This window comes from Gossypium raimondii, chromosome 6, assembly GCF_025698545.1.
Source record: "Gossypium raimondii isolate GPD5lz chromosome 6, ASM2569854v1, whole genome shotgun sequence".
Taxonomy (NCBI): domain Eukaryota; kingdom Viridiplantae; phylum Streptophyta; class Magnoliopsida; order Malvales; family Malvaceae; genus Gossypium; species Gossypium raimondii.
The window spans coordinates 60,192,783-60,208,061 of NC_068570.1; the positions used below are offsets into that span (position 1 = coordinate 60,192,783).

The 15,279-nt window shown below is 35.0% G+C and overlaps 1 protein-coding gene across 2 annotated transcripts; it reads left to right on the forward strand.

The window, feature by feature from the left end:
* Positions 1-404: 404 nt before the first annotated feature.
* On the forward strand, positions 405-14,136 carry LOC105772591 (sister chromatid cohesion protein PDS5 homolog A). Of its 2 annotated transcripts, none has more exons than XM_012593956.2 (33): positions 405-751; positions 2,080-2,283; positions 2,394-2,575; positions 2,969-3,095; positions 3,212-3,430; positions 3,758-3,974; positions 4,061-4,206; positions 4,311-4,456; positions 4,957-5,106; positions 5,212-5,260; positions 5,357-5,548; positions 5,768-5,950; positions 6,207-6,361; positions 6,441-6,567; positions 6,642-6,791; positions 6,886-6,945; positions 7,111-7,247; positions 7,417-7,534; positions 7,620-7,754; positions 7,866-8,065; positions 8,670-8,826; positions 9,013-9,153; positions 9,450-9,530; positions 9,866-10,510; positions 10,611-10,682; positions 11,197-11,276; positions 11,953-12,004; positions 12,092-12,178; positions 12,272-12,315; positions 12,534-12,596; positions 12,672-12,805; positions 13,096-13,508; positions 13,600-14,136. In XM_012593956.2, exons 1-33 carry the CDS (start codon positions 659-661, stop codon positions 13,648-13,650), a joined length of 5,010 nt encoding a protein of 1,669 aa, XP_012449410.2. In that variant the 5' UTR covers positions 405-658; the 3' UTR covers positions 13,651-14,136. The 2 variants fall into 2 exon arrangements, with proteins under 2 accessions (XP_012449410.2, XP_012449411.2); XM_012593957.2 differs by having other exon boundaries at positions 7,869-8,065.
* Positions 14,137-15,279: the final 1,143 nt, after the last annotated feature.

The following is a 15,279-nucleotide window of genomic DNA, read 5'->3' on the forward strand; positions in this document are numbered from 1 at the left end:
GATTTGTGACGTTCAAAGTTGTTTCATAAAAAAAATTATATGTGAACTTTTAATTGGTGTTTGTAGTGTGAACAATGAAAGTTATATAATAATCTAGTGACTTAAATGAACATTTTAATTAATTAAGTGACTATTTTATAATTTTTAAAGTAAAATGACTAAAATATAAATTTATTAATAATTTAATAATATTAGAGTGAAATTTTGAATTAGATCAAGTCTCTATATTTTTAAAATTTAAAATTTTAATCATAATCATTAATTAATTAACTGAATTTTAAGGATTAAAAATAAATAAAAATCTTATAATAAACTAAAGGACAAGGAAGAAACGAAAAATATGACATCAGCAATTATCTTATTAAAAAAGAAAGAAAGAAAAGAAATCAGGCATTTGGAGGGGAATTTAAGTTGCATTTAGAGCTCATTTGGGGTGGTCTATGTGTTAGATTCGAAAAAAGCCTCGAATCCCGAAACTCAGAGGCGTAGCGAGCGAGCGCGAGCCATAGCCTGAAAAACCCAAACCCCTTTTCGTTCTTTTGTTCATATTCTCAAGTATCTTTGTATCCACTGTGCGACTCATTGAGCTGAGACTGGGAGCTATAGAGAAGGAGACGAAGCTGCTGCTTTGCCCTGTGAGTAGAAATTACGGATAATAATGGCGGATAAGCTGGAAGAACAGCTCAAGGAGCTGGGATCCAAGCTGGACCCTCCTCCAACCACCAAGGACGCTCTTCTTAAGCTCTTAGAGGTACGCATTCATTCTTCAACTTAATTACTTAATTCTACCGAGCTTTCATAGTTTCCCTAGGGTTAATTCAAGCTTAACCTTTTTTCTTTTCTTTAGTATTTTAGGTTTTAAGGCTGTAATAGACTGTTTACTTGAATTAGATTTATTACTTGAAGTTTGTTCTTAATTGGATTTGTGGAGAAATTTGGTTGAATTAGGGTTGTTTCTATAATTCACGAGGTTTTTCCTTAGTTACATTTTTTTCTACTTATTTCCTGCAGTTCCCACTTGTATTTTTCGCTCTTTTATTGTTCTTGTCTCAAGTGGTTGTGTCTTCAAACATGTTATGGTTCTTCTAGGTAGTGCATCAGGATCTGAGTTAGCTGCAATGTGCTATGCCTTGAGAGCTGGACCTTGTTTGACTTTTTCCCCTCAAGTTTGAATGATTGATAACCTTTGTACTTTAATAACATTAATATGCCAGAAATCTTTGTTTTCGGCTGCACTTCATGAATTACACCACCCACCATTGCATAACATGACAAAAAATGCATACTATGGACCTAGTTATAGTTTGGAATTGTCATTGTGGTTTGAGAAGGGCTTTAAGGGGTATTGGGGTAAACATTATCAGCCTTGAAAAGAATTCAACCTAGATTCGAAATTAGTTCGGGTTGGCTGCATTAATAAAATTTTCTTCCTTCTGTTAGGTTGTGGGTTCTATCCTTAAAATGCTCAAAAGAAGCTAACTAATCTTTATCAATGTCAATCCATGTAAAATGTTGTTTTACGCTCCCTCGTTCCATTTTTTTGTACATTGGATTACTTTTGCATACTCGAAAATCCATTGCTCTACTTTGCACTTGACTAAACAATCAAATATGTCGTTCCTTTTGTTTACAAATGATTAAATTTACATCGATAAAACAAATGCCTCAGTGAAGAATTCATGTCTTATCCGAACATAGGGCAAAGTGATTTTGTCGAATATGCATTGGTTTTGTTTTCATGTCACATGTTGCTTGGAATCTCTAATACACTTGTTATTTTTTTATGACCTGAAGAGGTATCTTCTTATGCATGTTTATGACTGTAGCATTGGTTGATATTTCTCAATGGTTGTAAAGCTTCCCCCCCCCTCCATATATATTTTTTCATTCTTGCCTATTTCTTTTGATATTTCACATATCATTCTTTATCTTGTTGCTGACTTTCCCTCACTTCTTCCGTTTCGGAAATTCACACATCTGGCATTGGGCCTATGTGCCAAGACAGATGGGTCTGTGATAATATGTACTGCTTCATGTTATTTGGTATATATCGTTAATATTTTCTCCTCTAATCTGCAGCAAGCTGCTACATGTCTTTCTGAGCTTGATCAGTCTCCAACATCATCAATAATGGAATCAATGCAGCCTCTGCTTAATGCAATTGTCAAGCCTGAACTGCTGAAGCATCAAGATAAGGATGCAAAACTTCTAGTTGCAACCTGTATTTGTGAGATAACTCGGATAACTGCGCCTGAAGCGCCTTACAGTGATGATGTTCTAAAGGTGATTTTCTTTCTGAAGGTTTACTGTTTACTGTTTTTGGTCTTCATTTTCTTATGCACTAATACATTTTCAACTGAACTTCTGGTGATTGATATGTGCCATGCTTTCAGGATATTTTTAACTTGATTGTTGGCACTTTCAATGGTTTGAGCGATACCGATGGTCCATCATTTAGAAGGATAGTTGTAATTTTGGAGACTCTTGCGAAATATAGATCGTGTGTTGTGATGTTGGATCTTGAATGTGATGATTTGGTTAATGAAATGTTCAGTACATTTTTTTCTGTCGTAAGGTATGTTTTATTCCATTATTTATTTAATGTCAAGAACCGTTTACTAATCGGTTCTGTTTACCAAAAAGTATGCGTTTCATGTAACATGAGTGCTTTTGTTTTTGTTGAATGTAGAATTTTGAAATGGCTTTATGGTACAATATGATATTGGTCTTAGTATTTCACTTTAGTGCAGTGGCTAAGATATGCCTGCAACCTCTTTTTGTTCATTGTATGTATATTGAGCATATCTATTTGTATGTGCATGTCTGTCTTGTGGTTGGGTTGGTACTTGAAAGTTCCATCTTCCCATAAGTTGCTTTTGTAGTAAGAATCTGCAGGTTGTTTAAATCCTTTTCCTGTATGCTTTGAATTATCTTGGACTGGAGGACTGATGTTAACTACATATTGCAGGGATGATCATCCAGAAAGTGTTTTATCATCCATGCAAACAATCATCATTGTGGTGTTAGAAGAGAGTGAAGATGTTCGAGATGATCTTTTACTTGTTATATTGTCTGCATTAGGTCGTAATAAAAGTGTAAGAATTTCATATTTGCTATTGGCTTATTGCTTACAAATTGTATGGCTGCTTATATTTATCCCCCAGGAATTATAATTCTGAAGGAAATTGATTTCTGGAATCTATAATCTCAGGGTGTTACTCAAGCTGCCAGGAGACTTGCTATGAATGTCATAGAGCAGTGTTCAGAAAAACTTGAAGCTGGCATAAAACAGATTCTTATTTCAGTGATGTCTGGAGATAATCAATTAATAAAAAGTGAAATTGACTATCATGAAGTTATCTATGGCATTTATCATTGTGCTCCTCAGATACTGTCAGGAGTTGTCCCATACCTCACAGGAGAGCTGTTGGTATGAACACAAAAATTCTTTTTCATTTCTACTAATTACTTAACTGCTTTAAGATTTTATCGTCCATGTGAAGACATATTTATTTGTTGTTTTTGAGAATTTTTGTATATTCTAAAATAATTCTTATAATCTTTTCGAGGATGAAATGTTTGTGGTTCTGGAGAGTTTAGGTTCAGCCTTTGCGAAAATGGGGACTTTTTCCTTTTCTTTCCTTCCTATTATGGATTTGTCATAGTTTAGTCTTAAGTTCGGAAAATAAGTTCAAAGATGGTTGGAGTTGGTTGACAGTTTCTGAGGTTTATAAATTATAAATTCCAATATATGCAGGCTGATCAATTAGACACTCGTTTGAGAGCTGTGAGATTGGTTGGGTCCCTTTTTGCTCTGCCTGGTGCTAACATATGTGAAGCATTTCAGCCAATATTTTCAGAATTTTTGAAGAGGTTGACTGATAGAGTTGTCGATGTTAGAATGTCTATCCTCGAACATGTTAAGATCTGTCTGTTGTCAGATCCCTCTAGACCTGAGGTTCATCAAATAATCTGTGAGTTTCTTTTGATTTTTCTTTTCTCAAAATATATAGTTATTTATGTTAGTTCGCTAATTTTGACATTGTTCTAAATTTTCTAGCTGCCCTATGTGATCGGCTTTTAGACTATGATGAAAATGTTCGAAAGCAAGTTGTGGATGTAATTTGTGATGTTGCTTGTCATTCTCTTGTTTCCATTCCTGTTCGGGCTGTAAAACTAGTTGCAGAGCGTATTCGGGACAAATCTGTATGTTAATTTTCCTGTACTTCTTGGACTGCTTTGCTACCCCTTCTGTATCCAGTGATCATTATATACTGCATATAACTTTTTCTTTTGTTTGGAATGTACAGCTGCTTGTTAAAAAATATACCATGGAAAGAGTGGCTGAGATATTCAGAGTTTATTGTGCTGGCTGCTCTGATGGCTCGATCAATCAGAATGAATTTGATTGGATACCTGGGAAGATTTTTAGATGTTTTTATGACAAAGATTTTAGGCAAGTCATTTGGGATACTTGCAAGCACGGACTAATTTTGCACTTGTTTAAAATATATCGCATTATTTATCTTTGTTTTTCCTTATTATACGAAGTTTAGGGGTTATTTAGTTAATGCATTTGGATCTCTTATTAGGGAAGTTCGGTAGATGTAAGAAGGGATATTATAAGCTTAGGTTTGGAGTTATGCTATATTTTCAACCTTTCATTAATTTTTGCTAAATAATATCTTCAATTTGATCCATGCAAAAGAAAATGAAAATCCTGTTTGTTTAAATTTCCTTCTCATGATTATTTATTTATTTTTCCCTGAGCATGTATGCAAGTAGTTATTAGGATGAATTAGTAATCTGTTAATTAGTACGTTAGTGAAAACTGTTTTCCTATTAGTAAAATGCTAAGTAAAAGATTTAAAGAGCTTTCTGCTACGATTTTATGTTGGGTGTGTGTTGTGCACAATTGTAGCATTTGTAATATGTAGATCCTGATCTTCCTTGCAGGTCAGATACGATTGAATCTATTTTATGTGAATCCCTCTTTCCTACTGAATTCTCAATCAGAGATAAAGTTAAATGTTGGATAAGAGTCTTCTCTGGGTTTGACAAAATTGAGGTCAAGGCACTTGAGCGGATGCTGGAGCAGAAGCAGAGGTATATTGTAAATGCTTTCCTAGATGGCTTTTGATTAACTTCCCTTCATGTGTGTATTTAATGGTTTCTACACTGATTTTTTGGGGATTTCCTGTTGGATTACAGGTTACAGCTAGAGATGCAGAGGTATCTCTCTCTAAGGCAGATGCATCAGGTTTGAAGCTTTGAATGATGATATAGTATCCTAAAGCTCAGAATTTATACTTCTATTAACTGTTAAATTGAAAAATCGGTACTTTCTCCCATGCAGGATAGTGATGCTCCTGAAATACAAAAGAAAGTTTTATATAGCTTCCAAAACATGTCTCGCACTTTTTCTGATCCTGTGAAGGCAGAAGAGAGTTTTCAGATTCTTGATCAGTTGAAAGATGCTAATATTTGGAAGATTTTATCGAATCTACTGGATCCCAATACCAGCTTCCATCAAGCTTCTAGTGGTCGGGTAGGTTATAAGATATTGACTCTTTTGTTTTTTTTGAGTTAAAGTTAAAGATATTGACAAATGCAAATTGAAGGGGATGTTGCTCATAGGTGAACTTCTCTTTGATTTTGGGGGAAAAATGTATTATGATGAGTAGTTTGACCCATGGAATCTAAGTTTTTATCTTTTTAAAGTTTTTCCATTGTATGATATATCTGTGATATATGTCTGTATTTGCAGGATGAATTACTTAAAATGCTTGCTGAGGGGCACGAACTCTATGATTTTCTGAGTACACTCTCACTGAAGTGTTCTTATCTACTTTTTAACAAGGAGCATGTGAAAGAAATCCTTCTGGAGGTTACCGTACAGAAGTCTGCTGGAAACACATTATACATCCAATCTTGCATGAATATACTCGTGGTAATAATTTGTATCTCTATGAAACTTGTTTTTCTGGGCGTGAATGAGTGCTGTTGTGCAATTTCGTTGGCCTTTGCTTTTGTGTGCATCTCTCTTTCCTATGCTTCAATTCACAATGTTATTAAGAATTTGCAATTTTGGTGCCTTCAACATAGGTCCTATAAAGTTGTTTATGCCCCCCCCCCCCACCTCTCCCCTCTTTTTCTTAGAAACACATTCAAGTTTTGTTTTATAATGTCTCTTAGCTGCTTTCCAGATTCTTGCGCGATTTAGTCCATCGCTTCTGGGTGGAGCTGAAGAAGAACTGATTACTTTTCTGGAAGATGACAATGAAATTATAAAAGAAGGCATTTTGCATGTTTTGGCTAAGGCTGGTAGTACCATACGGGAACAACTTGCAGTGTCATCAAGGTGCAACTTTGGAATGCTTGACTTGTTAGAGTTAGTTCGTTACCCTTATTCTTACCATCTTCGTAATGGTTGTTTGCAGTTCAGTCGATCTTATACTGGAGAGGCTTTGTTTAGAAGGCAGCCGGAGACAAGCCAAGTATGCAGTGCATGCACTGGCAGCGATAACAAAGGATGATGGGCTCAAGTCTCTCTCTGTTTTATATAAGGTTACACAAAATGTCATGCTCGTTAGTTTCTTAATTTATTTGCGTAACTTACTGTTTCTTTGCTCTATTTGCAGAGCCTTGTGGACATGCTAGAAGAAAAGACGCATCTACCAGCGGTGCTCCAGTCTTTGGGGTGTATAGCTCAGACTGCAATGCCTGTTTTTGAAACTAGAGAGGGTGAAATAGAAGAATTTATTAAAACTAAAATTTTGAGATGCAATAATGTAAGTCTTGTGAGAAACATTGTATCCTTCAATTATTTTCTATCTCTGACATATTGATTAAATTTTCATGCATAAACCTTCTTTGTTACTTCAGGATGCAGATGGCAGTGCAAATGGATGTTGGGATGACAAAAGCGAACTTTGCATGTTGAAGGTTGTGGATTGTTGTTTTTTCTTTTTGTAAAAACAATTTCATTTTTATTATCTGTCTCTTGGAACATGAGTTCAGGTTTCCGGTTTTTATTTTCAAGCTTTTTTTTTTTTTTGTAACTTTTCTATGATGGATCTCTCAGCCTCTAATATTGTTTTTGTACCACAGGTATTTGGGATAAAGACATTGGTCAAAAGCTATTTGCCTGTCAAAGATGCTCATCTTCGGCCTGCTATTGATGACCTTCTAGGACTCCTTAGAAACATACTTTCTTTTGGTGAAATATCTGAAGATATAAAATCAAGGTACTATAGTTGACATCTGGAAGTTTGTCTCTGGTTCACTCACTGTTTTCTTTACTTAATAATATTTTGTGTGTGGCTGTTGAATATCTCTGTTGGTTTCCCTCAATTTATGGGAACCTGTTGCCTGTCGAGGCCCACATTTCACAGACAAGTTTTTCTTATCTTACAGCTTAGTTGATAAGGCTCATTTAAGGCTTGCTGCAGCCAAGGCAGTTGTTCGTCTGTCCCGTTACTGGGATCATAAGGTTCCTGTTGATGTCTTCTATTTAACCTTGAGGACTGCTGAGGTGAAGCATTTGTATAATATGCAACATTGATCTTGTTTTCTTGTTCACTTTTCCTTTTCTCTTATGTTCTTTTCTGGGTTTCTAGATCTCTTTCCCTCAGGCTAGGAAACAATTCCTCAACAAAGTTCATCAATATATAAAGGACCGGCTCTTGGATGCCAAATATGCTTGTGCTTTCTTATTTAATATACCTGGATCCAAACCACTTCAGTTTGAGGAGGTTTTTATGCTGAACTTGAATTTTTGTGTAGTTTTTTGCTGAACTCATTTTGTTGTTCTGTTATGGCAAGATTTGTGAATTTGTTGTTATTTTCTTTTGTGTTTGAAATAGCAGGATAAACAGAATTTAGCCGACATCTTCCAAATGTATCAGCAGGCAAAAGTTCGGCAGGTTGCTATACAATCTGATACAAATTCTTCAACATCATATCCTGAATACATCCTGGCCTATTTGGTTCATGCTCTTGCTCATCATTCATGTCCCAACACAGATGAATGCAAAGATGTCAAAGCATTTGAATTAATATTCCGGTATATGCATCTCCTTTAATCTGTCTCAGATATATGGTTTAGATATAAATTGAGTAGACTGTTGTCTCACATTGGTTAATTTTGGAGGCCATGTGGACCTTAAGTTGAAGAGAAGCCTCTTTGACTATAGCATCTAACTATGAACCGAGGGATCCCTAACAACTTGAGATCTTTACTCTGCTAAGAGATCCTATGTTAAGCAGATTGGCAACAGGTTATGAGGCCCAACCTGAACATTAAGTCATAGAAAACCTCAAATTTAACTGCTGTAGTTACAAACACTTGAATTAAACTACGAAGTTTAGAAATAAAAAAGATAATCAACTTTTTATCTATATTCTAATGGATTAGATGACTTTATATTGCCTGTTTCTGTGAATCCTCAATACTAAATTTTACTTCTTGCCAGTCGCTAGTGTTTTTCAGCAGCCTTCCATATGTTATTACTTTTTATTGCTGCAGTCTGATATCATAGATTTTGTACTGACGGGGTTCACTATTCTTAATGATTAGGTTCTTGCTATAGGTAGAAATAAGTACTTGGTAATTTGTATTTAATTGAGAACTTTTTACTCATTGAACTTGTCTGTTCTGTATCTTTCAGGCAATTGTACTTGACTATTTCTATGTTGGTGAATAAAGATGAAGATGCCAAGTCAGAAGCTGATGCCAACAAGGAGAAGGAGAATATTTCTATGATATTCTCTATCTTTAAGAGTATCAAGCACTCTGAAGACATTGTTGATGCAACAAAATCAAAGGTTCAGTGAGAAGTTTGTTTTTTATACTAGTAATTACTATTATCCATTTTTTCCCCCTATTATATTGTATAACTAGTTGATAGGCTATCAGTTTGGGGCCTTCTGATGATAAGTTAAAAAGCCCTCCTTAAGAACAAAGAAGCTAATTGGTCTGATAATTTATTTATTCTTTTTTTTTTTTTTCAGAATTCGCATGCTATCTGTGACCTTGGACTTTCCATCATGAAGCTCTTAGGTTATAAGGAGGATGCAGGTCTTATACAGTCAGTCTCTCTGCCTCCAATCTTATACAAACCATATGAAAGAAAAGAAGGTGAAGATTCCCAGGTAAGATTTTAAATTACCTGAAGCTTTCTAACTGCAATCAGGCAGTGATAGGAAAAAACTCTGTACAACTATTACTTCAGAGACTGGATGTGAGCTATTTTTTAAGTAATGTGCATAACGCAGTTTTATATGTAGCTAACTCACTTGTCAATAATTTGTGCAAACAGTTGTTATGCTTCAACCATGCAATCACATTGTGCTATTGACATTCATTCATTTATTTCTTCATTTGCATCTTATTTGGGCTATATTTTTAGTACAATGTTATTGATTATGCTCTTTCTTATTTTTGATAGGCTGGAGGAAGGCAAACATGGTTAGCTGATGAGAGTATCTTGTCCCACTTCGAATCCGTAAAGTTGGAATGTGATAGAATGGTACTATATGCTCTCTTTCATTCATCTATGGGGTACTATATGGTTTATCTGGAAGGGCTCCCTTTCATTCATCTATTTGATGTTAAAATTTTGGATATTAAATATTTACAAATTTGAAAATTTATATTTGCAATTTTGCATATAAACTTATAGATGTATGTAATTTATATTTTATGTATATAATATATTTTTTTAGAGAACTTGAAAATCGGCTATAAATATCTATGAAAAAATTGAAACATCCGGATAGACTCAAACTAGTATGTTGAAATACTCTGGTATTTAGTGTTACATTGTTCACTAACTTTTCCTGCTCCTCTTTTATCACACATTAGGTTCATGCAGAGATTGTCAAGGAGGCTTTTAAAGACAGTGAAACTGATAGAAATGAAGTGCCTCTCAGAAAAATGATTAAGCAGTTAAAATCTAAAGAACCCAAGGGTGGGAAGGCTAAAAAGAACAAGTCTCTCCCTGTAGAAGCAAAAGATGCTGAAAATGATGTTGATATTTTGAAAATGGTGAGGGAAATAAATTTGGACAGTCTAGAGAGGTCCAGTAAGTTTGAGTCAACCAATGGTCATAAACATTTCCCTACCAAGAAAGAAAAAGTGGAGCAGGAGCATCAGAAAGGTAATAAGAGAAAATTAAGTGTTGCAGCTTCTGTCCCAGTGCCAAAACGCAAGAGGTCGTTACCTGCACATAGTGCTTTCAAGCTTTCACGAAGTGTTTCTAAGGTCCCTTCAGGACATGACTGGCATGAAGTTAAAGATTCCTCATTTCTACCTATGAAAATGGACATTGATAAATTCTATGATTCTAAAGACAAAAAGCCCACAAATCGAAAACGGAATGAGAATAATGAGTTGGACCACTTGGTGTCATGCAGTCGGAAGAGAAGAAGCGTCCCATTGAAAGCTAAAGGCAAAGGCTCTGATAGTGATGAGGCAGATGAAGATGAAGCTGATGATGAAAATCTTGAGGTGTGTTTTCTTTGACTTGATTAAATTGCCATCAGGGATGCATGCATTTAATGCTCTCATGGTTCACTGTTGTGAATATCTGTTTTATATTTCCATGCAGAAGTTAGACACCCCCAAGTCTGCAGCTGGATCTAGCAAAAAGCAGAAGAGGAGCATTGCAGGATTAGCGAAGGTCCTTGTTTTCACTTCACATCTTTTTAATTAGCACTATGAAGGTTTCAAGTTGGTGCTGTTGTATGAAACTTGAAAAATGACTAATCCATTAGTATTCACAACTTAGAAGGGTTAGAAAGATAAATCCTGGTGGCATTTATGTGGTGGTTTCCTTTGAGAACACCTCCCTGCCTCTGGAATCCCGCCCTTTTTTTCCTCCCCCTTTTCTGTCTTGGTGTTGCTTGTATGCTATTTTTAATGCTTTTGCTAGAAATTCTCATGTTTCAATATTTTAAAGTGCACCGAGGACCTGCCTTGCTTCTCTCTCATTCTCTCTGTAGTTGAGATTTAGCAGGGATGCATACCATCTATATTCTACCTCGTGCGTTTCTAGTTTTTTCTTACCATTGTTGCCCTATAAGTGTTCTAACACATTATGAAATGGCTTCTATTTCTCTGTTCTAATCCTCCCATTGTCTCAAAGTTTTGAGCTCTTTGTTCATTATTTAATCTTCTTTGTTTCCTTTGCGCAGAGCTCAACCAAGGAAGATAAAATTGATGTTGCAGATTTGATTGGTTACAGAATAAAAGTGTGGTGGCCCTTGGATAAGCAGTGAGTCCCATAACTTTGCTGTTCTTTGCAACAGAGTCCAAAAGTTTACTGTGAATCATTCTGTGAAATAGATTGATTGTCAGTCTGTATCTCAGTTGCATTTCACATGTTATTTAGGTTGCATTCACGTGTTTGAGAATTCACACTAGGCTTCATTTGGTTACAGTTGAAATTCTGCAAATGAGTTTGTGCTTTTTGTAGATCTGAAATGACCATTTCGACTTTCTCCTTATCTGATTTGCATATTCATCCACTTTTTCTTGTTTTAATGAGGACGAAAATTTATTCAAGATTCTGGTCTTACAGCAGTCCTTATGGCTCTGTGCTGATCTAGTCTTACGGCAGTCTTTAAGGCTTTAATTTTAGGTTTAGTATTGTATTTAAACCATAGTGCTTTTCTGGTCAATTTAACAGTTTCCCTGTGGGTATTAATTTGTTTCTACTATAAAGTGTTTTTTTTATATTCTCCACATTGTTATACATGTTAGTATTATTCTATTTGAACAGGTGCAATTTCATTTTGCATAACATCAGTCTTTATGGTTCTGTGCTTGTGTAGCAATGTTATTATGAACCTATCAAGGGTTTAACATTGTTTGAAGAAAATATATTTCTCAAGAAAAGATCCAATTATGAAGGTTCTCCACTGATTATATCTTACTGCTGGAAATGACAGGTTTTATGAAGGTACAATCAAGTCTTATGACGCCATAAAGAAGAAGCATGTGGTAAGCTGCACTTTTTTTTCCTGCTTGAATGTATATGTTAACGCTTGTGCCACATGGAACCAACTGTTACTCATATATTCTTATTAGGTATTATATGACGATGGAGATGTGGAAGTGCTTCGTCTGGATAGAGAGCGTTGGGAGCTCATTGGCACAGGCCGCAAGTCTGGAAAGGTTAAGGCTTCACATCTTGCATTTCTCTAGGCTGAAATCAGTTAAATATTTGTTTGAGCTTGCTCTTTATCACTTTGCTTGCACTTTTTGCAGAAGTCAAATTCATCGAAAGTCAGCAACAGCCCTCTGAAGGAAGTGTACGTGCTATCAACTAATGCAGTTTTTAGATAATTCTGTTGTGAATCTCAACTTGTTGTAGTTCTGTGCGTCTCATGTCCTCAAAAAAAAAAAAAAAAAAAAAGGAAAAGAAAAGAAAAAAGAAAAAGATGGCAATTGTTTTGAGGGTGACTTGTTTTTACATCTAGTAACTAACTTCTCATGTTGCTTCATAACTTGATTGTTGTACAATTGACAGGTCTCCTGGGCAGAAAAGTAAGAGCTCTGGTGCTTCACGTCAGAATATCAGTTCAGTAAAGACGTGAGTAATCGCTATCCGACATGAAGCTATTTGCCTTAAATTGGTTTGTGAGTTTAATTGATATTTGATTTGCAGACTTAAGGGGAAAAGAACTCCAAAGAAAAACTTGAAGCATGCTCAAAGGAGCATGTTGAAAGATGATGAAGAGAATGCTGGTGTGTCAGAATCCAAGTCCACTGCCGCAAAAAAAATTCCTAAAATGAACTCAGGTATTGTGTATTTATTTTCATAAATTTTCTTTAGGCTGTTTTAATTTCTGTCGAATGTACATTGTGCTATAAAGTTAGCTTGCTTTATTAGTTTTGGTGATGCAACCAGAACTAATGTCATTTAGATCAAATATTGCACTTTGAACATCATTGAAAGCCACAAAATTTTGGTAATATGTCGGACATATTACTTTGAAACTTGTGGAACAAATATGATATGGGATCTTGGGTCATTATTTCTCTTTCCCCTCTCATTTCATGTCTTTGAATGTTTCTTTCCTTTTTCCCAGATGAATCTGAAGGATCAGACACCGAAATGGTAGACGAGAACCTAACAGATAGGGAAGAATCTGGGAAGAAAACGGCTTCAGTTTCCCAAGGAAGATGTTCAGAAGATACAAAGGGAAGCCCAAATAATGCTGAGGAGTCGGATGAAGTTAAATCTGATGCTGACGGGAATCTTTCCGGGCATATAGATAGCACTTCAGAAAATGCTCGAAAGGTGGACGAGGAAGAGAAAGCAGCTGATGAATTAAGTGAAGAATCTAGAGAACCTGCTAGTAAAGCAACTGCATCAGAACCTGAAGAGGCTGAAGAAAGTGATCATGTTGAGAGTAAAACTCCAATCTCGAAAAAAACATCGAAAGGGTCTTCCTCAACTTCGGATGTTGCAGATTCCGGGATTTCTGATGATGAGCCCCTTGTAATTTTACATCTAGCAATGTCCTCAGCAACTTTCATGTTCGTCTTATATATTAATTTGAAATGATTTTCTTTTCTTTTATTAAATGCAGAGCAAGTGGAAGCATAAGGTCGGAAAATCCGGTTCCAAGAAACTGCAGTAAGGGGTTGAAGATGAACTTGAGCGGGAAGCAAGTGGTGCTGTGTCTGTTGAAGTGGTACGAAAGAACCTAACAAGACGATGGTCATCTGACTTTTATGTAAACACAGTAATAAATGTCCGAGTAATTGTCCTTGCCCTAGCCGTAGCTATAACGGTAGACTAGAACCTTGTAGAGAATGTACTGTAAAATAACTGTAGGGGGGGGGGGAACTGTAGTGCATGGATGGTGTAGGGTGGTAGATGATTAGAGATAGTTTGCATGAAATTGATAGGGTACATTTGTATAGTTTAATTGTATTTTGGGGGATTGTTTTACAACTTTATTTGACTTTAAAACATCCATATCAAATTGATCATTGTTTCACCATCGTCGTCTGCACACTGCTCAGCCTACCATTGGCTGCGGTGGGAACACAAGCTGTTCGAATTATTGTGTGAATCAAATATTCTGCAAATGGAAGTATTTGTGTGAATGCTCGGTCATAAACGCGTCCCAATAGTTTTGTAGTGTCAATGGATAATTTTGGACTGATTTTGATTCCATTTATTTTATAATGTTTTTATGTTTTTCTTTTTTGGGTTTATTTTGTCATCACTATATGATAGCAGCGACCACTATCAGGCCTCTTTAACTTGCTGAAATTGGGGCAGTGCATCTGATCGGAGCTAAGCTAACGCATGTTAGTCGGTATAATTCTGGTTGTGGCCTATGGATTTTGAGATTTAGTTCTTTTCTCTAGGGTATACTAGACTAGTATTGGTAATTTTTTTGGTCTATGAAAAGTTACATTATTCAATTGTCTTTTTTTGGTCAGCAGTTAAAAATGAAACACCCAAAAATCTAAAAAATAATTTAATATTGATTATGGTTAATTATATTTTCATTTGGTCTTGTGAATTAAAAGTAAAAAATAATAGCAACAACAATCCTCAAAAAAAAGAAAAAAAAAAGCTAAGCAACAACTAAAGGTTTTTGTCGATTTGAATCTACTATCAACTAGAGGATGAAATTGACCCAATAAAATTTGATAGAGGGACTAAAATAAAAATTAAACCAGTACCATACACAGCGAAGCACGTAAAACAATTTAATTAGTGGTATTAAGTAGAAGCAGTGCATTATGACCAGAAAGGAATTGGAAAAAGAGCCAAGAGTCAAAGTGGAAGAGCCAGCCGCAGCGGCAGGTTTTTGGCTAAGTCTAAACACGATGCTAACAATTTTTATTATTGTGTTCAGATTTAGTTTCATTTCTTTAAATATATATAAAAATTAAGACTTAAATATATTAACATATCCATTCGTAATTTTACCAAAAAAAATTGTTTTAGTATTTTATTTAATTTTTTTGTTTTTTTAAATTTTTGATCTTATATTTTTTGTCAAATTAATTGAAAAGTTCATATTTATTAACTTTGTTTAAAAATATTTTTTAATTTTAAAATAAATTTTTATTCATTTTGAATAATTTGACAAAAGACATAAATTTGAAAATGAAAAACTGAAAAATTAAATAAAAGGCTAAAATAATTTTTATAAATTAGAAACTCGAATAAATCATCATGCTTTAGTTGGTTAAAATTTATAATAATGTAAATATATTCCTTTCACCTAAATTTTATTAAACTCAAA

Coding starts and splice junctions, on each gene's coding strand:
- LOC105772591 (XM_012593956.2), top strand. CDS start 659: ATGGCGGATAAGCTGGAAGAACAGCTCAAGGAGCTGGGATCCAAGCTG. Junction 2,576..2,968: donor ACATTTTTTTCTGTCGTAAG/GTATGTTTTATT, acceptor TACATATTGCAG/GGATGATCATCCAGAAAGTG. Junction 11,277..11,952: donor TGGTGGCCCTTGGATAAGCA/GTGAGTCCCATA, acceptor TGGAAATGACAG/GTTTTATGAAGGTACAATCA.